Raw genomic sequence first — 27,688 nt, 5'->3', positions numbered from 1 at the left:
ACTTTTTAAATAATGTTTGAATATTTATGATTGACATTAATATTATATGATATTTCTACAATTATAATATCTCTTAAGAATACTTCTAAATTTATCTAAAATATGTGGAATTCTTATGTGACTTTATTCAAAATATGATTAAGGGAGTGGCCTATGGTGGGGCACCCTCACTTTGAGTCTCCCAAAATGTGTCTTTAAATATTTCAAATTCTTTTGAATTTTGTACATATATTTATTTGTCAAACCCTCTACTTAAAAAAATGGGGTTTTAAGTCCACATGATCAAATACAATGTCACATCACATGTCTTTTTTGGTAAAGCTGTCACTCTCCATAAAAGGGATGTTAAAAAAAATCTATAGAGATCTAAAATGGTCCAAAAAAGAAGACCCATAGTTGTGTACTAAAACATGTTTATTGGTGTGCTGATATGGCATCACATAATGACTTGCTTTTTTAAATTTATTAGAATTTTTTTGAGGATAAGTATTCACATGACATTTTTTGTTTCTACTAATAGACTAATTCTACCTCACTAATTAATGACATTTTTTGTTTCTACTAATAGACTAATTGTGCCCCACTAATTATGTCCAACGACTATTCCAAATATAGAACCCTCACTGCCAACTGTCCATAAAAGAAAATAAATGAAAGAAGATAGAGAGAGCAGAATTCAGATAGAAAAACGAAGATATAAAGAGCAAAACTCGAATGGAAAAATGAAGAGAAATTGTTGTTACGGCATTAAAAAAAACTAACAGCTCATAAATGTAGATTCCAACCAATGCTTGTCTTAATATTTCTAAGCTCAATCTTTGCTTCCTTCCCATTCTCCCAGCAAAGTGAAAACACCCAAATGCTCTATACAAACTACATGAGATTATTTCTGTTTTCAGAAAATAAAAAGATGGAATATGTGCATTTGTCTCTGAATCTACTCACCTATACAAAAGTTACTAAAATTACTATCCAGAAAAAAAAGCCACAGAAAGACAATCAAAAACCTTGGAGATAGTTAAATTATATGCCTTCCATGTGGCCCTAGATTTTTCTCCTGCATCATTTCTCACCCTTTCAATAGTTGAAGTTATATGCCTTCCATGTGGCCCTAGATTTTTGTTCTGCGTCATTTGTCACTCTTTTAATCTACTTGCATCCTCAGGACGCATCTTAAGCATTTCCCTTCCAACAACAATTGGAATGCTGCATTGATATCTGAGAATTCCATTCTCTGAGTCACATACTTGTCTAAATCAAATTCCTGCAACCACGCGAATTTTACTGGTCCATTAATGCTGAATTGATGTTATTGTGAAACTTGAATGTGAAATATAAATGAAATCAAGGAAACTCAAGTAAAACGACAGGGTATATGAGAAACAATGAGAAATACATTGTTCATGAATCTATCCACCAATTTGGGCACATCAGAAATCTTGAAACCCCCAAAAGGTGCAAGTTTTAGCTTCCGGCCATCATGAAGCTCCAGTGGGCTGAAACATAGCTTTTTATCAATTTCGTCTATACCCAATATCACTGCTCTTCCCCATACCTGACATTTAGAGAACAAAAATGGCTATAGTTAAACTTGAAAAAAAATAGAGATAAGCAGAGTTGAGATTGTCTCCAGAGAGTTTTACATCACACCCGAAATTTCCCAAAAAGATTTCATGTACGACAGGAAATTTGTTTAAGAAATTATACAGGGTGAGCACATTGAAGAGTTGCAAGCATAACTTCTACTCTTCCAATACATTCATAACTCGAATCCACTCCTCCTTTTGTCATTTCTTTGATCACCTGTCATCATAACAATTGCTTAGTCAATAGAAGCGTGCCAGATAACCAGTAATGGAGATTATCTGCTGTATATATTCTGCACTATTGCATATGGGCTACACTCATCTGTACTCAGAGCAATCCAGTAGTTTTTAATAAAATTAGAAAATGTGCCTGAATCTTAACACAAATTAGAAATCAACAATCATTTACTGTTATCATGAGCAAATTTTATGCCAGATTGGTGGAATGCCCACAGGTGATCAAATGAATGGGACGGAAATACTCAATCAAGCCTCAGGACTAGCAGCAAATAGAAGTGCCCAAAGAAGAAACCAACTCTATATGCAAATGAAAGAAAATACAAGTAGAAAAGAAATTGTTATAAATACAAACCTCTTGAATGGGCTTGTCAAAATTTGATGGATTCAAGAATTCGGTCACCCCAAATTGTTTAGCTATTAATGCATGAAAATGCCATCAGTTTCAATTTGTGGAGAGCAATGTCAAAACTTGCAGATGAAACAAAAGAATAATTTCATTCATTTACAGAATGGTAGAAAATAGTGATTTTGTACATATTTCTTCCTTTTGGGGGTTAATGTCAATGCCAAGTACTCTAGTAGCACCAGCAATTCGGGCTCCTTCTGCAGTCTGTATAAACATAGGTTCACTGAGGAAATTAAAACAGAAAAATTCCTAGAATCAACAATTTCAACACTAGTTATATCTTCTAGAGAAAAACTTACAGCCAAGCCAATAGTACCCAGTCCGAAAACTGCCACTGAATCGCCAGGTCTCACCTTCCCAATGTTCCAAGCAGCTCCATATCCTATAAATCAACATACGCCCTCTTTTAAATATATCAGATTTCAACAGTCCATATTGCTGAATGTAATTGATTTCTGAATTCAACTGTACGAGAATTTGTGCATCAACATTTCGGATCACACTCAATGATTCACCATATGTGACATTCGCTTAAAGCAACAGCCATAAAATTGTTTGCATACCTGCTGATACCCCACATCCCAGCAAACAGACCTTGTCCAAAGGTGCTTCAGGGTTCACTTTTGCCACACAAGATGCATGCACCACTGTATATTCACTGAATGTTGAAAGTCCAAAGAAATGATGGATGGGTTTTCCATTGATAGAGAAACGACATTTCTTATCACTGTATGCAACTCCACTCATGAAGTTGAATCTAAAAACTTCACAGATGTTGTTCTTGCCTCGAGCACAAAGCTCACATTCTCTGCACTCTGCCATGTACGATGGAATAACATGATCTCCAGGGCTAAGCTCTGTAACCTCATGCCCCACACTTTCTACAACCCTGCAGTCACCTTTCAACTCAACCTTCATATTTGATATTATTTATGAATCAAAATTGACTACATCCTTATGAATGGAATATAAGGTTGTGCTATGCATACCCAGCTCCTTCATGACCGAGAATCCTTGGAAACCAAGCTCCTCCATCCTACAATGTTTTACACGGGTGCTCTTGAGCCATTAAAAGTTTACAGAATGCCTAATAAACACTGTCATGATCAGCGACAAATTGAAAGTAAAAAAGTATACTAAAATCTACAAATAACAAATATGTCAATGGGACTGTTAGTACATGCACCTCAGTAGACAAAAGGAGGTTTTAACACATCCCCTAGAAGAAGAACAAGGATAGAGAAAAGCAAAACCAAAAAGCCTTGTTAGAGGTGTGTATAGATATAACCATTCTTCTGTATCAGTGTAATATCACGGACTTGAGGAGTTCTTCAGATCATTTTGTGTCGCTTTTTTCATTTGCTCATTCTACAATCCTGGTTCTGTATATATATTATTGAATGCATGATTTGTAGGAACAGGGCATGTTACGGAAGTTTGTTAACAGGCACTGAACTGTATTCCTGAGTCTTGATTGCAGTGAACAGAGGTTCATCTGCATCAATTACCAATTTCATTGAGATTGTTTTACCTTGTAATTCTAGGAGTGCTGCATAGGTTCTCAGCATCCAACCTTTAAATTTAGTGTTTAATAAGACATCAGAGCAGGTCTATTCAAGTTTGAACAATAGCTTTCTTTGTGGGTGATTGATAGTGATAACCCTGACCGTCCTATCTAAGCTGCTGATGCACAACAGTGCTGCTTTCAAGTTTAGGTTTTCAGCCTTGATCTACATAGCTTGTGGGCATTTATGCTTACAAATTGAACCATTGTGGTTATTAGTAACAGAAATTATATTGTGGTTATGTGTAACAGAAATTATATTGTGTGCATTGCATTTCAATTCAATCCTTACTCAAATTAAATTTATTTCTGCTATCATCTAATAGAGTGTTCCATACCCTATTGCTAAACGGGTAAAACTGGTAAAAATAACCTTTTGAATGTTGAATTCCTTGAAAACTTCTGGATTTAACTGCTAAACATTTGAGCTTTTGAATGTGGCCTATTTTTTCTACCCAAAAGGAGGTACTGAAAAAATACCATGTAAGCCTGACGATATTAAGTATTCGTGCGACTGAAGCAAATAAGGTGCAGTACACATACCTTTCCTTTCCAGAAATAAATATCAGTATGGCAAAGCGAAGTATGGGTAATTTTGATGCGAACTTCTTTGGCTTGGGGAGGATCCACTTGAATTTGCTCCATGCTTAATGGTTGCCCTGCCGCCCATACTACAGCAGCTGTGCTTGCAGTAATTACCAGAAAAATCCCATCACACTTCTTTTAGTTAATTTTAGTTGAATATACTTATTCATTCATTTTTGTTAAGCTTACCTTTACAAATGATGACCTCTCCTCCTCCTGCACCTGACGCCATTCTGCCTTGATTTGCTGATGGGAAAGTAGTATATTCTGTTCCTCTTGCACAGACTCCAATCTGTATACAGGTGAAGGAAATGTTGCCCTGCTTTCACTCAATAATTATGCAGCATCTGAGCGGGAAAGTTTAGATGCATTCTTTCTCCTTCCTAGTAGCAGGTCTTGGAATTTAATCTGGAATTAATGCGAATGACACAGAAAACGAGTAAATCTTAGAATGGAGGCCCATTCAAATTCGGCAATAATTATCCAGTAGACAAGATGCACATCGGAATAGTTTGTTATTCATTCTTTTAGTCAAATGTGATTTTGTCCATCGAAAATGTGAGATTCCCTCGTGTTGTGGAAAATTTGTGGGGCAGGTAGGTCAGTAATAAATTGCTTACGAAGTCGGATTTCAGTAAGTCATAAAAGAAAGATCAAGTTAAAAGGAAGCATAAGATTAAGAACTATTGCTGTTCACAGATGAAGTTGTGTGTTAGGTTTTTTTGCATTAAGATATACAAAGGAAGAGGCAGTCAACAGGTTGTCAAAAAGGTAACAGTAATTATTACACAGCGATCAGCTCAAAACAAATCATAACAGAAGAGGAAAACTGAAGTAAGGTTAACAGCCTCTTCGCAGACAACAAACATAACTAAAAAGAACAAGATTAAATTCTCAACTTTCAACAATTATGCAATTGTTTAGAACATAGGATAAAATCTTATTTAAATAATTCCTGGTTGTCATGTTCTTTGGGGGCTGTAGGTGAAAACAAATGGTATCAAAAAAGAATTGTAGCATTTTTACTTCCAGTTAACAATATGATTTGAAAACATCAATAAGCATCTAATTTTCTATATATTAAATAAAATAGTCTAACATCAATAAAGGTCTATTTTTCTATATATTAAATAAAATAGTCTATCTTATAAAATTGGTCACAATATTATTATGAATATTTATACCTATACCTATCACATCCCACGTAATTAAGATCGAGAAAGTATTAAACACGAGTGGTAAGAAAGGGATGCATGCCATTAATAAGACATGGCCTTCCACACATGGTCATTCATTAACAAGTAAAATAAATATTTTTTGTTTCAAAAAAAACTATCATAACTATCTACTGATTCTAAGTCTGTCATTTATAAAATAAGATGCTCATTTAATAAAATAAGATATTCATCTAGACAAATATTTTTGTCATAGTGAAAAAATATTATTCCTATACGTATAACTATTGGTGAAGTGGGGTAGCAATGCATAATTTCATATTAGTAAATTATCCTATTACAAATATAAAAGGTGAGCACAATAAACACCTTGTATTTTTCCATGAAATGTGAAGGATTATTCAAAAAGTTTTAGTGTTCAACTATTGGTCCATTTGTGTTGGATATAAGAGTTAAAGATAACAAAGATTTATGGTTACGAGTAGGTATTTTGTCCATTTAGGTTGCATATAAGTTATATCTTAAATAAAAATATGATATTCTACTAACAACAAATGACATTTTGTTGTTCAACTACTAGATAATTTAGATTAAGTTTTGGTCGAGTCTTTAAAAAGTCATTTTTAGGACACTTCACACTAGACATGCTATTTTGATGAGTTGCATGATGAGTTGCACCTCCAAACTTAAGTTGTAGATAGGCAAGTCTCCATTTTACATTTCTAAACCACACAACATATTAGAGAAAAGATTTTTCTTTTAAAATAACCATCTTTCACACACGCACAAAAAACACTTCATGAATATCAACTTCAGGTTAGTCAATGTGAAGGTTCATCTTTGACTCCAGTTGATAAGTCCAAAGATGCTCTTCAAACTTACCAAGGCTTTAGAAAGAAAAACAAAAACTTCATTAAGATTAACAACAACAATTCTTCCAACAACTTTGCCATTCAAGTTGTAGCTACAACACCCCCTGGTGTACCTCACTTTTCTTGTAAACCATTCCAAAATTGCAAATTAACACCGCTTTCTAAGTCCTTAAATTCCATTATGCTTCAATTGATTAACAACAATTTGATGAAGCTTCCCCCTATCCATCTTGTAGATACCTCAAAGCCTTTACCCCCTTCCTTTAACTCAAAATCCTTTTGTCAATATCATCATCAACCCAAACATGACACAAAGAGATGTATGCATCTGAAAAATAAAATTCAAGACCTCATCAACTCCTAATGTTACTATAGTGGATGGTGTGAATGATAAAGAGAATAAATTTGTAGCACTGCCTAATCAGAACTTGCAAATATTTATCAATTCTTTGCCTTCCCATTCCACGACTATTGTTGGGCTTAAAGATGATAGTCAAATAATCGTTGATGATTTATTTGACCAAAACAATGTTGTGAATTTGACAGACCAAGAAAACATAATCCTAAACATGAACCTAATATCACCTTTACGTCAAGTGATATTATAAATGCACCTAATGGACCATTATACATTATTGCAAAAAATCAAAGACAAACTCTCATGTGGAGTGCTTATTGATCCAGTATGTATGGTGAATGTTGTTATAGAAAAACATCTTTACACACATCACTTATATCAAGAAACATATGATAAATCTGACGTTTTGATCAAGGTGCATGATGGTTTCAAAACGCCCTGCCATATGTTTCATCAGCCTTCCTATAGAAGTTGGCTTTAAGTGCTTAGATGTTCCTTTTACCATTATCCCTACATCAGACCAATTTCATGTGAATTTAGGTCATCCTTGGCTCAAATCAATGAAGGCAATCCCTTCTACCATCCAAGTGTTTGAAATTCCCTCACAAAGGACAAGTTATAACTAATCATCATAGTTTGTTCCAACCCTTAAAACTAATCATGGAAATCTTACCCTTGATTACTTTTGGCCTAAAAAACCTCAACCACTTAAACCTCATCAAGATATCTTATTCCTTTCCTATAAAAATTTTAAAGTCAATAAGATGGGTGATTTATCCTCAGCTAAACCTTTAGGAACCGTTTTGAATGTTACCCCTAAGGATCCTCCATCGTCTATGGATATTGAAGTAGCTCTTCCTGTCCCATAAGTAATGAGTGAACCACATCCTAGATCAAGAATTATGATCCCCACTCTAACATTCCTCCTATATAAGTTACAATTTCACCTCCACAATCCTATAAAGGAAAAAGAGGCAAACGCTCAACACCATCTATATATCAACCTTATAGTGGTTCCTTTCGTTCCTCCTTCTGTTCCTAGAGAAAAGGAATAAAATGGATCACTATTGAATGATCCCCAACCTTCTTCTACAAAAGATTTGAGTAGTAACTAATGAAATTGCCGTGATAGAGAATGTCGACAAAGACATCATGCCAAGGCTCGTGAGCTTGCTTCCAAAAGTGATTCTTCTACTAAGCAATTGAATGTTGATTTGATCATGCCTTCTCAGCCTTCCTTGTTATCTTTCACACCTAGCAAGAAGCCTTATCTTGACCAACCTCACCAAAAGTTGAAGTTGTCGAATCAAAATGGTTCTTCTTCTCCTCCTCCTCCTCCTATCAAACCTCCTATTGTGGTCAATCTAGATGATGATTTTGATGATATACTTGAAAGTGTTGATAATGCTAATGATGATCTATCTTCCATATTTTCAAAAGTATTAACTCTAGCTCTATTATCCTCATTTTTATTATGTTACAAAAACAAGATAACCCCTACAATTTTTTTGTTCAAATTTATAATTTGCCTCTCTAAGTTTGTTTTTCGAGGCAATTTTTTGCTTCTTTAGTCTTACTAGGATTTATGTCCAACAGTCCCCTCGATCCTAGTTTGAGTTGTTAATTTGCAAAATTAACTTAAAGTCTTCTTTTTAGATTTTTTTCCAAATTAGTGCAAAATCGGAGGTAAAGTCCAATTTTGCACTAACTTTTGTTTCTAGGTGTAATTCAGAGTTATAAGTCTAAATTACACCTCTTTTTGGTTTTTAGGTGCAAATTGGGCTTACAAGTCCAAATTGCACCTATTTATAAGTTAGCACCAAAATGTGCATTTCAAGGTTGTAAACCCAAAATACACATGTCTTTGTGCATTTTAGGGTTGTAATCCTGAAATGCACATTTATTTCGCACGATATCACATTTAATGGTTAAGTCTTTCAAACCTTTTCGATTTCTTCTTGCTTTTTATCTTCATTTTGTATCTCGTTTTGGTCATTTCACATTCTATGTTTCCCTACATCTAATCTTTGGTTGAGTTATTGTGAAGATTTTGAAGCCGAAGGCGTATTTTCAGCTTCATCCTTTTTTCGGTATGTCTTTATTCTTTCTTTCTTGTTTTAAGATTTCTTGCATTAGGGTTTCATGTTTTGGTTCTTTCCCATACTCGACTGATTTCGAGCTTTTCTTTTTGTTTTACCTTTAGTTTTTTGCAACACGTTGTTCAAGCTCATGAGTCTGAACAACACTTATTGAGAGATGTTGTTCAGACTCATGAGCCCGACCTATAACGCCCCCGCTATGAGGCCCAAAGGACAATACATAAAAATAACAATAAAAATGTGAATAATTTTCTTTTAAAAATAAGAACTAAACCATACAATTACAATGAGCATCAATATGATACAAGATAAAGATATCATGAACATATAAAATCATACAAGTGTCTTCAGGGCCCCACAACGATATTACTTAAATAAATTAACTATACATATAAGAAGAAATAAGGATCTCTAACAAATAATAATACATTTTCCTTCACAAGGTACATGGATCAGTTTACATAGCCAAGTGAATATACATATGATCATAATTACATTACAACGTATCCATAAGGATATGATCTTCGAAGGTATAATAATGTCAAGAGCACAAAATATGGAACACAAGGTAGATCTTCAATCTTCTCTCGAACTATCTCGATTAGGATGAAACTCATACCAAAACCCAATGGGTGCGAATAGCACTCCACCCAACCATGCAGTACCATTAGGTCCACCCCCTTTGCTAGGAGGTGTCAGTCAGACCCAAGAGTCAAAAAGGAAGGTACAAAATGAAACAAGAACAACTCGAGGCTCACATGACTCCAATCTCAAGTAAATCACAAGACAAGATCAAGAACTCACAAGGACAACAACCAATCTCCAAAGGCCCAGGCAATCACAAAGAATCAACCAAGTAAACCACTAGGTATGCAACTGGGAAGAGTGTCATCACTAGGTTGTCATGAGTTACCCTGGTAGGTCTTCACTAGGTCTTGACCCCCATCTTGGGCTACCCTGGTAACCTCTCCCGACCCCCGACCCCCATAGAACTCTAGTGGACCACACCAACCTTTCATGGAGACAAGATTGGTGGACACCATTCCAGGCCTTCTCAACTTACCTCGAACCTAATTGAGTGTTTGGAAGTAAGAGAGGCATCCAAAATTAATATTATTTAATGTGATCTAACTACCCACACCCAATTCATTGTTATGTTTTCACTTGATTACAAACTTCCATTGAGTTACCCTAGCGACCACTTTGGGTCCCCACCCCCAATGAAATCCACTCTCCCATGTATGCACCTATGATCCCAAGAAAATACCAAAGATCAAACGGAAATCACAAGATGGTTAAACACCATATACCTTAGCAAGGCAGGACTCTCTTGCTAGAATAAGATAACACACAGGGAGGATCCAAAGAAGGTTAGGAATCATCATCTAGCTTTCAAAACATACAGGTTCGAACTTAAGTCCAACAAGGAGATCAAACAATACATCAAGGAAACCATAAACTCCCTCCCAAGGCCTCTGGAATCAAAACATAGAACCACTCAACTGAACATTACCCCACAAGAAAAAAAGATCCAGGGACATGAATAAGGTCTCAAAATGCCAAAAAATAGAGAAATTAAATCAGAACATCAAGTTGACCACAATAGCATCAAATGACAAACATCATTTCTCTGCAAATCCAAAATACTTGACAAACATACACGAACACACTAGGATGAGACCGACAATAACAAGACTAACTATGATCACAAGGATACCTGACAGAAGGAAATGTCTAGGTTCTAACTGATATCTCCAGTTTCCACTTTACCATTGGGTTGAAGAGCACGCTCAGACCTGAAGACTCAGGTGGAGTCGATGCTCGGTACCTGCAATTGCATAAGCAAACCGTCAAACATGTGCATATAAACCATATAACATCACATCGTTAAAAGGGAATGGAAGCAACATAGCTTCCCCATAGAGAGCAATGCAACACTTTTCCCCTTCACCCAAGCGCATCAGAGATAAAATGCAGTGTATGATCAGAACAAATAATCATCGATAAGCATAAAGATTAAATCCTAGCATCACATAAATAATTCATCTCAATGATCATCTAACTATCAAAGCATAGATATCACCAAATAACCATATCATAAACTACAGTATAAAAATTATCATTATTCTAACAATCCACAAAGCATAGAGTATAAATGTCACATATGAATCCAGGAACATAGACAAACATCACATCCAAAACCAAAATCGACCAACACCAAAAGGGTCGAAACCACGCAGAACTCAAAACCACAAAGTCTGACAAGCCAAAAGAGAGAGAGGTGCTACATGAACAACATATTGATTGAGAACCATACTATTTCGATGTATGGTGGGGTCAAGACCCCAACATACTCGAATCTCATTTTCGTGGTGTAGGTCGGGGTCATATACATATCCCTATGTCAGATATATATCATGAATGAATGTACCAATAGATCCATATCATCTAACAAAACAAGAAAAAGATCTTTTGGGGTAAACAAATAAGTGATGCCTTGTGTGATCAACTTACCAAGGTACCAACAACTTTGAAGTTTTATATGACTTCATATCAGTGTATGCAGCAGCCTCAATGAGGCTCTTCCCAAGACTATCCACAATAGGCAACAAAAGCCAAATTCCAGTATACCAATATTAGTCTCAGTTGACTCTGAAAAATAGTACACATCATTTCAGGAGAGTAAATGATGTTGTCTTCTATCACTACATGTGTATGTTTGACAAGGATCTCTAAAAGAAGAGGGTGTTAGATGAAGCCTGGAATGTAGTAAATTAGTATGGATGGATTTTATTACAATTCCCTACCTGCACCTACCTTAGAGTGGGATGCTATGATGATGAGTCTTTCATGCTCCCTAGGTACCCATCAGACAAAATTATTCTCATGGAATTGGCTCATCAGATGGTAGCAGTACATGAGCACCAATCAAGTTCACATAAGCCTGGATTCAATTTGTCTCTCACTATTGGGAGATACTCAATCAATTCCATATACAAGGCTAGAGCCATGGTTGAGGAAATGAGAAGGGTTACAATGAAGTTCTTCAAGGCAAGGAAGGATTTTGGTTACAAGGGCATGGAGAACAAGTTAAAGAAAAGCTACACTTATGTTCATCATGTAGAAGATGTCTGGATAGACTGTAGAACAAAAAAGGACATTAGAAAGCTTGATTATTGTCATCTTATTGTTGAACAAATTGAAAATCTAAAACTTGCAAATATTCCTAAAGATCTTGAAGACGGTGGAAACATTCTAGATCCAGTGTATGAGAATAAGAAAATTGCAGATACACCACTTCCTCTCATCCAGTGGTCACAAAAGGAAACCACTTCAATAGGGGCTAGGTTCTAGAGTGTTCTTGCTAATACTAATGTCTGGTTAACACAAAACAAAATTCAATTGAAGCCATTCTAGACTGGATCAAAAGCTGATACTGCGGGACCTATTGGAAAGTTTTCTGAGATGAGGACCAAGAATAGGCAAGATTTAGTCACTCAAAAGGCTCCCAAGTTCGAGTTTACTATTGGAAAAGGAAAGGTTCAAGGTGAATCATTAGCTCAAGATAGTCGAACAAAAGAAGAAGTTGAGGAAGAGTTGCTTGAGGGGGAGCTACAACAAGAAGAACAACTATAGAAAGAACTAGAGGAGGAGTATGATGAGAAAGGATTGCTTGAGATTTGTAGTACTTCCCAGTCTGAAAGAGCACAAGAATTCATTCCTTATACATCTCATGATTCTTGAGGTACAATTCCTCCTCAAGTTCATGTTTCTAATCCTATTCCTTTTGGTTCCATGATTTTGTATGCTTTAGATGCTCCCAGTGTAGTGATCCATACTATTCCTTCAATAACAACCAATGAGACAGCCTTAGATACTCCATAGGACAATATTGAAAATGTTTTTTTCAAAAATTTGTTTGAAGTGTCTTCTTCCATGTTGGAAGATTTTGATAAGTTCATGTTAGAGACCAAATTTGCACCCAAAGTATCGATCATAGAAACTCCACCTGCAATTGTGACTTCCACTCCTCCTATTTTGACCACAGTTGCCCAAGAACAAGAAACTTCGTCTCAGATATAGGTCAGAGGAGTTGAAGATTGCACATCTTTACCACCTTGGCTGATCTCAAATACTCTTAAAAGGAAGAATCAAACCATCTCTCCATATGACTTTGAATTCAATCAGTTGGTTCCCATCAAGCCAAAAGTTACATAGAAGGCCAAGACTTTATGTAGAGTCAAGGTGGATAAGTAAAAGAATAAGTATGTTGAACTTGCAACACCTCCTCTAGACACAAACATTGATAAAATCCAGCCTACAGACTATGTTATCAATAGGATTGAGTTGGGTAGGCAAATCCATGAAGGATCCATAAAAGATTCTCAATCATCTTTTGATAATGTTGTGGCAAGGTATAATGAAGAGAATATAAAAAAGGATAAGCTTACGAAACAATTGGAAAAAACTCACCACTATATTGATTAAGGTAACAAAGTCATTAGAGGTAACTGAACTAGTGACATCATTAGTTGATGAACAAGTCATCAAATAGGCTGAGCAGGTCACTTCACGTGGAAGATCAGTGGGTGAGTGGATCGACAGAATTTTGAGTCAAGGAACATATCTTCTATGCTCTATGGTTACATTGATTAACAATTTGGAAGGTGTTAAATCTGAAATAGATAAAACATTGAATCTACTTTCACAGGAGTTGGAGACATAAGAGAAATACTTCAACTCCTAGTTGAAGTTAGAATATTTTCAGTTGGATGTTCTGATTGATAATGGGTTACTTCCTTCAAGAGACATGTATATTTAACAAAGAGAATCATTGGAACATCATATGAACACACTTGAAATGATCCTCAAGGATATACGAAAGGCACAAAAAGAATGTAATGACAAAGAAAAGGAAATCATTGAAAAAGTATTTGAGCTTCCTTAATGACAGAGCAAAGGAAATCATTGAAAAATTATTTGAGCTTCCTTGTACATTCCTTAATGAGAATCAAAACCCTCTTCATGAAGATGTTATCATCAAAGAATTCACATAGCTAGTTGGAGAAGAGGTTGATAACGAATTTTTCTCAATATCTCCAATTGATAAATTGATAGATATTCAAGTTACTTTGGACAACTTGGCTTCCCTTTTGAATAAACATAAGAGATGTTATGTTGGCCTTGGAGATTCAATCACTGTAGTCAAGGTTGTCACAATTCATACTGAAGGACCTGATGAAGAACAAATGAAGATTGCTTTGTAAAAGTTTGAAGAGTTCATGAAACAAGATCGTAACGGAGTGTTTGGTGACACTTAGTAGTTTTATATTTCTGAAGTTGTAGGTGCATTTTTGTAGCAAGCATTCAACACTTCAAGTGTAATTTTGTATATATGTTTTTGTTGATGAATACTAAGAGGGGGGGAAGGGGGGGTGAATTAGTATACCAAAAAAACATTGAACTCAAACACTTAAACAGTTTGGCAGATAACCAGTATGACAGATTTACAAATAAACCGATTAAGATAAATGCAAACCAAATAGCAAACAAAGCATTCACCCACAAGAGCACAATCACATAACACAAGAAGTTTTGACGTGGAAACCCAAATGGGAAAAACCACGGTGAGCAGAAACTCACAAGTAACTATCTACAGAATAGAAACCAGACCGGTCAAGGTCAAACTAGTTAAGGTCATACAATGTTCTTCACCAGAACAGATCTTGTTAGGAATCTAGATCTCTGTTAGGAGATAAGTCCTGTTAAAGACTACCTTGTGAGAGGATTTCAGATTCACAGTTATGAACCACCTTGTTAGAGGATTTACAAAGGCTTTGCTATGCCTACCTAGTTAAGGGTTTCACAAAGTCTTTGCTATGCCTACTTGTCGAAGATGTGAGTAATCAACAAGTGAGTGATCTAGATACTAGCACAGTATGCTTGGTTAGATCCATGATAGCTCATTGTTAATGCATTTCAGCATTACTTCAGTCTTCAATATCTCCACACTCCTACTCTTCACACAGACCTAATCTTCTCTTCTATGATCGCACATACAAAACCTCACCAACTTCTAAAAACCCTAGACATGATGTCCTTATAAAGGAGTCTGATTTTATGTCAGTCCAATAGGATTACATTACAAGTTCCTAGGTTCAGTGCATCTAGACACATTTGGTAACATGACACAAAATCACCGCCAAAGTGTCGGTGGATGATAACTCATCACAGAAATACCGGTTGGTAACTCATCACAGAGTAATACCGGTTCATACATTTTACCGATTGCCGGTTGTCAAAAATGAAGACTGGAAAAATGTTAACTACCACTTTGTTCCTTCGTACCACTTGAGATCCTTGAACCGCTTGAGGTCTTCATACCGCTTTGGGTCTTCAGTCAGTTTGTGACCGGTAAACATCTTCTGCAAAACACCAATAGTCTAAAGACTATAATACAGAATACCGATTGGAACAAATACCGGTTGAGCATAACTCATACATAAAGAAAGTGATCTCAAAACAAGTGTGTGTCCATCAATGACAATCATAGCATCATCAGAATGCCAACAATCTCCCCCTTTGGCATTGATTGCAACACTTAGGAAAATTTTGACATCTAAGTGTTTTTACAACAAAACTATGCCGTAATCAAAATTACTCCCCCCAAGCATATACACTATCCCTTTTGCAGAAATTACAATGTATACTACTCCCTTAAAAAAATAACATGAAAGTATACATAATATGCACCAAAATTTTAGATACTACTCCCCCTTTGCCAACAATGACAAAGTACAGCAAAATAACTCTTGTTTCTCATTAATATTAAAATGGAGTAAATGTTTATGACAATAAGGAATGAAACTTGTCAAAAACTGATTTAAAATCCTACATAAAAGCCTTCATGTCTAATAAACATGACTCAAGTAATGAGGTAGCAACCTCACTTTTTGTCTGCATCTGAGATACCTGTTCTTCCATGGCATCAATGGTACTCATCTCTTGAGTTACCGTTAGGGCTTCCAGATTGAGAAAGCACTTCTGAAGAATTTGCAGTTTGGGAAATAAGACCAGTTGGAGTTCCTGCAAATCTCTTGACCGGTTGCTAATCTCCAATTCAATCCGGGCAGTCTGAAGCTGATATCAGTGAATGATTTGCCCATATGTAGTGAACGAATCATATGGCGTCTTGAAGTTGCTTATGTACGTCTGTAGCTCCGATTGGAGTTTATCTTTTTGTGCAAGCACATCATCGCAAAATAGATGGGGTTGGCTAATTTTGCTCATCAGTAGTTTGCCCTCATCCATAGAATCTCTTATATCCTTCTGATGTTTCTAAAGTTGAGACCGGAGCTCATTTGGTGTCTTGACCAAGGCAGTGTTTAATGCCTTTTCATGCTTCTTCTTGGTATTTGCTTCAACAACATCTTCCAGACATTGAACCTGGTCCTCTACAATAGTACATAGAAGTTTCAGTTTGGCCAGAGAGGAATTGGTACTGGGGAGGTTAGTACCTGGAATCAAACTGGTGAGTGTCAACTGCAATTTGAATGACATCCTGTTCCTTTTTCCTCCTCAATGTTTCCAATCTTTCTTGTGCAAGCTTTATGCTTTGCAACAGCTCCGATTCATCTGCAGATTGGAGGTCGATAGGGCTGGTGATGTCAACCGGTTTGGCTTGACCATCGGTTGGCTTTGGAGTCTCCGCTTGTTTTGCTTTCTCTGTTTCCTCCTTCTCTGCGGCTCTTTTCTTTTCTGCTTCTTCTTTCCTTAGTTCTCCCTTCTTCTTATCCTCTTCCTGCTTCTTCTTTTCTTCCTCCTTTTTCTTCTTCTCCTCTTCTTTCCTCTTCTCCTCTTCTTTCCTCTTCTCCTCTTCTTCCCTCTTCTCCTCTTCTTGATTCCTCTTGTCTTCCGGTTTCTTTTTCTCCTCCTCTTTCTTTTTCTCTTCCTCTTTCTTTTTCTCTACCTCTTTTGCTTTCTCTTTTGCTTTCTTTTTCTCTACCTCTTTCTCCGCTTTCTCCTTATCAGCCTTTTCCTTGTCCTGCTTCTTCTTCTCTGTGTCTGGAGTGACATATTCATCATCTAACACATCCACATCAATAGTGTCAACTTGTTCTGTAGTTGGTTTTCCTTCGCCATCAAATGCCTCATCTGGTTTTCCAGTTTCCGTTTCCTGTTCAGCTTCTCTATTTGCTTGAGCAACTTGATGCATTTTCACAGTGGCTTTAGTATGGAAGTGTGTGTCTTTCACCACTTCAAAGGCTTTGCCTTCCAGTAGCAAGAGTCTTCTTCTTCTCATGAAGAAGAAACCTTTGTACCGGTCCATGATTTCTAACAATTCAAAGTTTGAAGCATCAGGGAAGTATTCTGCAAAAAACTTTTCTTTGATCCCTTGTTCTCTCTCGATAGAAATGCGCCATTTATTATCTAAAGAATTGTATAAAGAATTAGGTGCCTCAGATCTGATTTCTGATGGCGACCGGTCATAAACACATAAATAATTAATGATTTCTCACTCTACTTCTTCTTTCTCACTATCGGCAAAATCATCAAAATACTCCTTCAAATCACCAAGCAATTTTCTTTTAATATTCTTAATAGTTCTCTAACAATGTATCATCGGCTTATAAGAAGAGATGTCAATATTTACCGGTGCTGACGATGCAGGTGCATTACCAGTAGTTTTCGTTTTCTTCCTTGTTTGTCTAGTCTTGTTAGGTTGCACTTCTGGTTCTGTATCCTTAGACTCTGGTGAGTTGCTTTTGGTCTTCCGCTTCCTTTCAAAAACTTTAGCAGTAGCAACTTCAGCTTTCTTTTTGGCAGGTGACTGCTTGGTCACTTTAGGACTTGCTGATGTAACCGGTGTCGATACTAAAGGCACTGCCTTTCCCTTTTTTACTGAAGGCTCTTCAACCGGTGTTACCCTTTCCAAGTAGGTGCCAGTTCACTTTTTCTTTGCATCTACAGGAGAGGCAATCAGGGTAGAGGCATACCCATCCAACATGTCATACATCACCTCATATCCCATAGGTTCTACTTTTTCCTTTCTGGGCTCTACCGTTTCCATTATGCACTCATCTACTTTAATGGTAAAGCAAATATCCTCTTTATATTTCTTAACAATGTCTCCAGATATCCTAATCCTCTAGCTCATCTTTCGATTGAATTCATCAAAGTATTTATTCAAGACTTCAGGATATCCGATCCCCACCGCTTGGAGACTTTCCCTAATTTGTTAGGTGACTGGTTGGTCAACAGACCATTGAATATCACCGACTCCCGAGAAATAGCCTTGAAAGTAGAAAAATAGACCTACCAAAAGTTGTCCAAATCTGAATCTTAAGGCACTGTCCTGTTTGATGGACTTCAAGTTTAATAGAAGTTGCTTATGCAAATAGGTGCATAGATCAAATGAGGCGTCCTCCTTGATCATTCTGTGGGCAGCATTCACCGCAGCAACAAGGACATAGTTTATTCGGCTAGCATAAAATACTTTGTACCCAATCACTATGCAAGCATACTTGACCAAATCATCTTTGATGGGATTGACATTCATTCCCCTTTGGTTGCTCAGAGAACTGGTGAGCTTAGTCATTTCAGTCTTGATGACTTTCCTAAGGGTTGGCACCTCACCAATGTTGCAGAAACCGGTGACTGCATGAATTGCTTCTGATGTTATGTCATGCATCCTCTTGAGATACATTTTGTCACCATGTACTCTGCTCAGGATGATGTGGATGTGTTCTTTAGTGAACTCTTCAATAAAATAGACATCATTATATAGTTTCTTCCTCTCCGAGATGTTGTATTCCGGTTTGATTTTCTTGTCATCCCCGACCTATCTGGGAATGAATCGCTAAGGATCCTAGGTCTTCCAATTTACAGTCAATGTACCTTGAAATATCTTCTTCAACAATGACTCCGACAGGTATTTGGGACAAGGCATTGTATTTCATTTTCCTTTGAATAAATTCAGCTAATCCCATGGGTACACTAGAGCTAGAGAGCGATGCAGAAGCCATGATTAACAAGAATTTTGAGCAATACCTTTTCAAATTTAAAATTTAGGGTTTGCCAATGCAGCTCACAACACACCACTTTGGCTGCACGGTTACCGCTTAGTGTTCTTCACTGATAGGTTGAAAATATCTCTGCATTCTCCTGCAAGATTTGAATTCTCTCTGAATCACAAGTCAAATCGCACTTTATCGCTCTACACTTGAAAAAATTCTTCGCTCGAAAACTAATAAGTGAAAATGACTTTGAAAATTCCTTTTCAATGAATTCTTCATCTACCATAATAAATGCTCCACTACTAGGGTACAAACCCTAATTTTGCCTTTTACCCCTTCACAATCTTCTGTCGATTAATAGGTAACGTATACCGGTTAAGGTCTTTACCGATATAAACCGGGGGTTCAAATATTTCACCGATATGCTCCCCCTAAGCTTTTCTAAAGCTCAGTTTGTCGATTCAGAGACTTCCACACTAGGTGCAGAAACCGGTTCATCTTGTGACACTTCTTCGAGTTTCCTTTTCCATGTTTTATTCATTCCTTCTTGAACGGTTTCAACATCAATCTTCCCTTCTGGAGTGATCGGTATATCATCTGATAGGTTCTTTCTCATTCTGCAAGTTCTAGTAGGGTGTCCCAGTTTGTTGCAATGATAGCATATCATTCCAGGTGTTCTCCATGGTCCATTGTTCATTCTACCATTCTTCCTTCTGCATGTTGTAGCAGTGTGACCACCACTATGACAGATCAAACAGGTTGCTCTCCAACTGGTTGTCGCTTGATAGCCACCACCACCTGACTCATAGTCATAGGCATTGTACCGGTTTGGATTCCGATTCACAGTGGGTTCCAGGACAACTCCTTGAGTCCTTGGAGGGTGTCTCCCAGTGTTGTGCACAACAGACCTGCATACAAATGCTCTATGCCCAAACTTGTTGCATGCATAACAGTTTCCATTGAATCTATTGGATCTAGGATTAGTGTTTAGAAATTAAGGAAAATTATTGTAGGCCTTATTTCTACACACATTAGCAGTATGTCCTTCCTTGAGACAATTAAAGCAAATAGGTTTAAACTTTTGCTTACCTTTATCCTTTGATGTTGGTATTCTTTACCAGTTTTGCTGATTCAAGCTTTTTCTCTAGCTTGATAGTACTCTAATTGAATTTGGCAAGTATTTCCTTTGACTCAGTGAGTTCCTTGGAAATAGCAACATTGGATTCCTTCAAGGTTGCATTCTCAGAAATAGCTATGTTTAGTTCACCTTGCATTTCTTCTTTTTCCATTTTGCTATCTTGGAGATGAGCGGTAAGGGCACTGATTTCTTGCTTCAGCTTAGAGATCTCATGATCTTTGTCTTTTACCAGATCTTCAACTTTCCTTCAATTCTCAAGCTCTTGACACATTGTGATAGTCACTCCTTCCAGTTCCCTTCTCAGGTTGGCATTGGATTCATTCAGTTTTTCAACTTCTTCAACTAGGGAATCCATGTCTGCTTCATCAGAAGAACTATTTTCAGTAAGCTCCATTAGTTAGAACTATTTTCAGTAAGCTCCATTAGTTTCTCAGCATGCTCTCTTCTTTTTGCTAGAGAGGCTTTATACTTGACTTTAAGTTCATCATAGGCTTTCTCAGTCTAAGTGAGACGATGAGAGTTCCCTCACAGTGTATTCCCCCATATCTCCTTCCAAGTGGTTAGACTTATAGAAAGGTTGGCTCTGACACCAATTGATCAATACTAAGAGGGGGGGTGAATTAGTATACCAAAAAAAACACTGAACTCAAACACTTAAATAGTTTGGCACATAACCGGTATGATAGATTACAAATAAACCGGTTAAGATAAATGCAAACCAATTAGCAAACAAAGCATTCACCCACAAGAGCACAATCACCATAAAACAAGAATTTTTGACGTGGAAACCCAAATGGGAAAAACCATGGTGAGTAGAAACTCACAAGTAACTATCTGCAAAATAGAAACCAGACCGGTTAAGGTCAGACCAGTTAAGGTCATACAATGTTCTTCACCAGAACAGATCCTGTTAGGAATCTAGATCTCTGTTAGGAGATAAGTCCTGTTAAAGACTACCTTGTGAGAGAATTTCAGATTCACAGTTGTGAACCACCATGTTAGAGGATTTAAAAAGGATTTTCTATGCCTACCCAGTTAAGGGTTTCAGACTTGTCGAAGATGTGAGTAATCAACAAGTGAGTGATCTAGATACTAGCACATTATGCTTGGTTACATCCATGATAGCTCATTGTTAATTCATTTCAGCATTACCTTAGTCTTCAATATCTCCACACTCCTACTCTTCACACTGACCTAATCTTCTCTTATGTGATCGCACATACAAAACCTCACCAACTTCTAAAAACCCTAGACATGATGTCCTTATAAAGGAGTCTGATTTCATGTCGGTCCAATAGGATTACATTACAAGTTCCTAGGTTCAGTGCATCTAGACACATTTGGTAACGTGACACAAAATCACTGCCAAAGTGTCAGTGGATGATAACTCATCACAGAAATACCGGTTGGTAACTCATCACAGAGTAATACATGTTCATACATTTTACCAATTGCCGGTTGTCAAAAATGAAGATTGGAAAAATGTTAACTACCGCTTTGTTCCTTCGTACCGCTTGAGATCCTTGAACCGCTTGAGGTCTTCATACCACTTTGGGTCTTCAGTTAGTTTGTGACCGGTAAACATCTTCTGCAAAACACCAATGGTCTAAAGACTATAATACATAATACCGGTTGGAACAAATATCGGTTGAGCATAACTCATACATAAATAAAGTGATCTCAAAACAAGTGTGTGTCCATCAATGACAATCACAACATCATCAAAATGCCAACATTTGCATCTAGGATTTGCAAAAGTTTTATATCGAGTAGGACTCATTTTTTACTTAGTCATAGTTAGTTGTAACTTTTCCTAGATTAGCTCATTGCCCCTCTCCTATATATATGAGAGTGCTCATTTTAATTTTTATCTTTAATTTTATGAAACAAAATTTTGCCAAAGTGAAGAGCAAAGTGAAACTTTGAGTTCATATCATTATTTTTCAAACTTGATCAAATAAGAGAACACCTTTGGCATTCAGACTTTGTGTTGAATTCATTGTAGTTTATGGTTAGAGTGTTCTCACACCATTCTTATTATAGAATCATGTTTTGATTGATAAAAAGCATTGTGGAGAAATGTTGTTAAAGAGTATAACAAATTTTATTTTATAAACGTTGTGTTACATTTCAGCATTTGTAAGGTAGAATGGTTACATAGATAACTATTTAAAGACTTTGAGCTTTACTTTGTTGTCTTAAGTAAAAATTTATAAAATTGTAAGAAGGCATCAATACAAAGACTTCATGCTTTGTCTTGTTATCTTGGAAAGTTGATTTTCAATACAAGAGTTATTGATTAAAGGTTGATAGGATTATAGTGTTTTGAATACTTTGAGCTCAAGTGTTATTTTCTCATCCTAAAGAACCAACATAAGACTTTGTGCTTTCATGGAAACTTTGCTTCTTGTTATTTGTATATTTCATTAGTACTCTTTTAGGTTGTTACTCTATAACTTAGAAGTTTGTTTTTCATTATTGCTCTCAATTGTAACTTTGTTTCTAAAGAAAGAGAAAATAATAACATTTATTTTGAAAAAAGAGAATAAGATGACATATCACCTGAGTTTAGATTAGAATTTATAGTTAGAGATTTTTTCTAAATAGTTAAGAGTAGTAAGAAAAGGGGGAACCTTCCCTTATAATTAAGAGATATTTATCTCACACACTGTGGTTGAAACCACAATTTTGTAAACTGCACAAGTTTACAAAAATTCAACCAACAAGTTTTGGTGACTCTGCTAGGAGAACACACAACCGAGTACCTCAAGTTTTCGGTCGTAGAATACTAGTGTTCTTATTATTGATATCATACTCCAAGTTTTACTCGTGTACTTGTTTTTGAAGCTTCTAATCTGGTTGGTCCAAGTTATACTCATGGTAAGCGAAATCAATGTATCATCGATCTTGTTTTTGAGTTGGTGCAAAAGAATAATTTTGATTATTTTCCTTCCAAAGCAGTATCTCTTCTACAACATACAAGAAGTTTTCCTCCTAAAAGCGAGAGATCACTTCTTCCAAATGAAGCTTCCAATGCTCCAAGACCCTTGGTGTTATCACAAGTTCAAAGGTTTGTTATTCCACCTTTTCAACCAGTGATCATGGCTACTAGAGGTGGTCAAGCCGCTCAAGGTCCATGGGGAAAAAATTTAGGTCCCCTGAATTTGCCTCTTCCACTCCATCCACTTCCACAAGGTTCTATGAACAATATCCTAAATTCTATGGAGATGGAAAACAACACCCCGATGAGCATATTGCTACTTTTTACATTGCATGTGGTGTTCTTGGGGTTGAACATGAAGATGTTTCAGTGAGATTTTTCATTGAGACACTACAAGGTGTCACCACTAGTTGGTTCTATTACTTGGCACCTCAAAGAATCACCAATTTGGATACACTCAAAACTCATTTTGAGGCAAGATTCAAGTTGGCTAACGATTCTCATTCCCTTCTAGTGCATGATCCTATGCGCAATTTCATCGCAAAATTTAACAAGTTGAAGAACTGTATTCCCACTATTGCTCAGCCAACTAATGAGAATCTTAAATGTTTCTTTATTAACTCTTAGTTGTTGGAAGTGAGTTTCTTGTTGAGGAGAGCACTTGTGACAAATTTGGCTAATGTTCAGACTCTAGCAATTGAATTTGAAGATGATCTCATTCTTGCTGGTAAGATCAGGAAAGATTCAAACAAGTCTAAGAGTTTTCCTATGTTAGCTAAATCAACTTCGTCAGGTACTACTGATCCTATGGTGCAAAGGTTAGAAAATGAGATTCTTGCCCTTAAGAAGAAAATTTCTCAAAATTATTTCTCCTCTTTGTACAAAGATATTCCAAGGAGGACTTACCCAAATAATGCTAACAACTATGTAGCCAAGAATCAAACCAAGCTATTGCCTCCACCTGAAAGGTTAACTCTTGAAACTCCACCTTCTAATTCAGTGGTGGGTTATTTCAAAACTGAACAAGGTGATTTTCTACCTACTGAAGAAGATGTTGCAACTCTTTTCAAAGAGCATGGAGAAGTTGTTGGTGACTCTACTATTAGCTACATGCACTTTGAAGAATCTTATGAAGAAACCGATGCAAGTATCAATGTGGTTCTCACCCATTCCCAAAATTAGCTCGAACATCCTTAAGATGATGGGGAAAAGAAGGACACTCCTCAACTACCAGTCACCATTGCAAAGAGGAGGACTCCTCTTCCTGTTTTACCTAAAAATACGACAAGAAATAACCAAGTAAGTGCATCTGTCCATTCTCCTATTACTTCAAATGTAGTAAAAACTAATGCCACAAATTCCAAATCTCAATATGAAATTCCTTCATCCTCTTTGGCCAATTCATATCAAGTATTTGATATAATTGATCATGCTAAGAAGACTAAAATCCAGATGTTTGAAGTTGAATACTTGCAAGCCAGCCCTAACCAATTTGATAGGTTGGTTAAGTTTGTAAAGGATAAGGATACTCGACCTATTTCAAGTTCTTCCTTGAGTAGTCATGTATCATCTAAGCCTAATAATTTACTAGATAATCTAGTTACCATTCCTTCATCCATTCCAAGGAAAGTAGAACCTTTTTATAATTCCTTGTTAATTAAAGGCTTTAAGTTAAGTAATAGTGTTATTGATTCTGGAGCCTCAGATAATGTTATGCCCCTCAAAGTAACTAATGCACTTGGTTTAAAATTGACCAATATCTTTGGTAACCATTATTCCATGGAGAACAAACAAGTTCCTCTTGTGGGGAAAATTAAGGATGCATAGTTTGCATTTGCGTCCTTCCCAAACAAGAAGAACAAAATGACTTTCCTAGTTGGTAATGTCCCTTCTTCATATGGGATTTTTCTAGGATGCAATTTTATAAAGATGTAGGTGGAGAACACATATGGATATGACTCAAGCCAAAATTATAATTAAGGGAGTCATACAAAAACTTCTCCATAAAAGAGAAACTAAATATATTGTAGTTCAATTAGATGATCCTCATGCACAGATCTGGTTCGAATCACCATGTATGGGAGATTATTATCTACACATTGATGAATCTTTTGAATTCATTGAAGATCAAGTAGAGGTTTTTAAGTCAGGGGTATCTAAATCTTTCGATATTACTGATAGTGAGGAGTCCAGTTCTTCATGTATGTCAGACATTGACAAATTTGTTGATGCTTGCGAAGATTAGTAGTCAGAATCTGCTTCTAATATATCTTTTGTCATGATTGATAAAGTTGAGGGTTCTTCTGACAAAGGTGAGAATTATTCTAATGAAGGTGAAAGTTTTTCTCCTAGTTTAGAAGATACTTACACTAGTTCTACTGAATGAACTTCCAATGATGTCTGGACCTTGGATTTCAATGGTGGTTATGCTTTTGTCGATTCTGGTGTAGATGATGCTCTTATTTCTCCTTAAGGAGAAATCTTTCCTTATTCTTTCAAGTTGCAATTTGCCAATACAAATAACATGGCTGAATATGAGCCATTATTATTGGGTATTGAAGTTGCATACAAGAGGGGAATTAAGAATCTTCATGCACAAGGGGATGCTAAGTTGGTAGTTTGCAAAGTTAGGAATATTTATCAAACGAGGAATGATAGGCTTAAGCACTATCAAAATCTTGTTTGGGATAGCAGTGAACTTTTTTATGCTTTCAATATTTCTGTAGTTTCTAGATAGTACAATGACAGGGAAGATTCTCCTGCGACATCTACTACCCTTTTAGTTCCACATAAATTTTTTTGTCAAGATAAGTATACTATTGATTTAGTCTAAAGAACAAGTGTTCCTAACAACTAGGATCATTGGCAGATTTTTAATGATGATAAGCACATCATTGACTTTCTTGAAGTTAAAGATGAATTTAATCATTTGTACTTTGAAGGTAGCAATTATTCTTCTTCTAGTTCAACTTCAGATAGAGAATCTAAGCATGGTGAAGAATTCTTGTAGTTGAAGGGAAATAAAATTCCCAAAGGTTTGGTTTCACTTGAGAAATTGTTTGATAAACATGACCATTACATTAAAAGACAACAACAAGTGAATCTAGATTATTCAATGGGGTATGAAAGATACATATTGGATCAGAAGATGATCCAGAATTTGTGAATGTAGGTAATAGTTGCACTCCCAATGAGATGTCAATTCATTCAATTGTTACGTCAATACATTGATGTATTGGCATATTCATATGAGGATCTCAAGTCCTTTCAACTAAAGGAGGTGCAACATGATATTCCTCTCAAGTCTGGTGCAACTCCTTTCAAACCAAAGCAGTGGTAGTATAATCCAAAGATTTTAGGTACCATCCTTTCTGAAATTCAAAAAAGTTGAATCCTCAGATCATTTTTCTTATTCATCATTCAACATGGATAGAAAATATAGTTCTAGTGCACAATAAGAATGGATAAATCCATATTTGTGTGGATTTCAAGAATTTAAATCAGTTGTCACTGAAGGATAATTATACCTTACCAGTAATGGATCAAGTACTACAAATAGTGACGGGGTCTCAAATGATGTCCATGCCGAATGGATTTTTTGGATATAACGAGATTGAGGTGAGTGAAGCTGATCAACATAAAACTGCATTTACCACTCCATGGGGCACGTCTACATATCACATAATCCCTTTTAGATTAATAAATGCAGGTGCTACTTTCCAAAGAGCTATGAATTTAGCCTTTCAAGGTATCATTGGTAGGCTCATTGTTGTCTATCTAGACGATCTCATGGTTTTCTCCAAGGATTGTGAGAATCATCTTTATCATTTACAGGAAGTGTTGGAGAGATGTCAAAAGCATGGTATTTCACTCAATCCCAAGAAGTCAGTTTTTGGGGGGACAAAAGGAAAACTTGCCCTACCTACTAGCAAGTCAGCTATTCATTCTTTCTTCGAGATGGTGAATTTTCTTCATAGATTTATCTTTGACTTTGCAGAAAAGACTCATCATATCGTTTATATGATGAAAGGCAAGGCTACTTTCCGATAGAATGCAAAGGGGAAAGAAGCTTTCAATGAGACCAAGGAGGCTATTGGACATGCTCTAGTTCTGGTTTGTGCATACTACACTAAGGACTTCATCATGTATAGTTATGCTTCAAAGCATACAATGTTTGTTATTCTAATGCAAAAGAATAAAGAGGGAATTGAGTCTCCTATTGCTTTCATGAGCTATCCATTAAAGTCTAATGAGTTGAAGTATTCCCAATTGGAAAAACATGCTTTTGTTGTGGTTAAGGAAGTAAAGTATTTTAGGTTCTACATCCTTAACTCTAATACTCTTGTTTTGGTCCCTGATATTGTTTTCAAGTTAATTATGCTCAGCAGGAATTCGACATTAAGAGAGGAAATTGGATTTCCTAGATCCAAGAGTATGATCTAGAGATCAAGCCTACAAACTTTGTTCATGCAAAAGGTTTGTGTTAGCTCATAGCTACAAATAATTCACTCAATCAAGACAAGGAAGATGAAGAATTTTGTAAAAGACTTCTTGCTGCGTTGAACATTGTTAACACCACAGAAGAGTGGTACTCCGATATTGCTTATTTCCTCACATATGGAGAATGTCCATCCCACTTGAATTATAAGGAAAAAAGGAACATCAAGCTCAAATCTGTAAACTTTGTTCTTTGGGACAATTGTTTGTA

At 36.3% G+C, this 27,688-nt stretch overlaps 1 protein-coding gene across 1 annotated transcript; it reads right to left on the bottom strand.

The window, feature by feature from the left end:
* Positions 1-715: 715 nt before the first annotated feature.
* On the bottom strand, positions 716-5,108 carry LOC131072949 (alcohol dehydrogenase class-3). The gene is made up of 10 exons (XM_058009257.2): positions 4,571-5,108; positions 4,340-4,476; positions 3,222-3,268; positions 2,796-3,121; positions 2,532-2,614; positions 2,361-2,436; positions 2,179-2,240; positions 1,708-1,803; positions 1,397-1,555; positions 716-1,264 (listed from the first exon to the last, which is right to left on the bottom strand). Exons 1-10 carry the CDS (start codon positions 4,611-4,613, stop codon positions 1,145-1,147), a joined length of 1,149 nt encoding a protein of 382 aa, XP_057865240.1. The 5' UTR covers positions 4,614-5,108; the 3' UTR covers positions 716-1,144.
* Between the last annotated feature and the right edge of the window lie 22,580 nt (positions 5,109-27,688).

This window comes from Cryptomeria japonica, chromosome 3 (genome assembly GCF_030272615.1).
Source record: "Cryptomeria japonica chromosome 3, Sugi_1.0, whole genome shotgun sequence".
NCBI classification, from domain to species: Eukaryota; Viridiplantae; Streptophyta; class Pinopsida; order Cupressales; family Cupressaceae; genus Cryptomeria; species Cryptomeria japonica.
The sequence above is the reverse complement of the archived record's forward strand: the minus strand, read 5'-3'. Positions and strand labels throughout refer to the sequence as shown.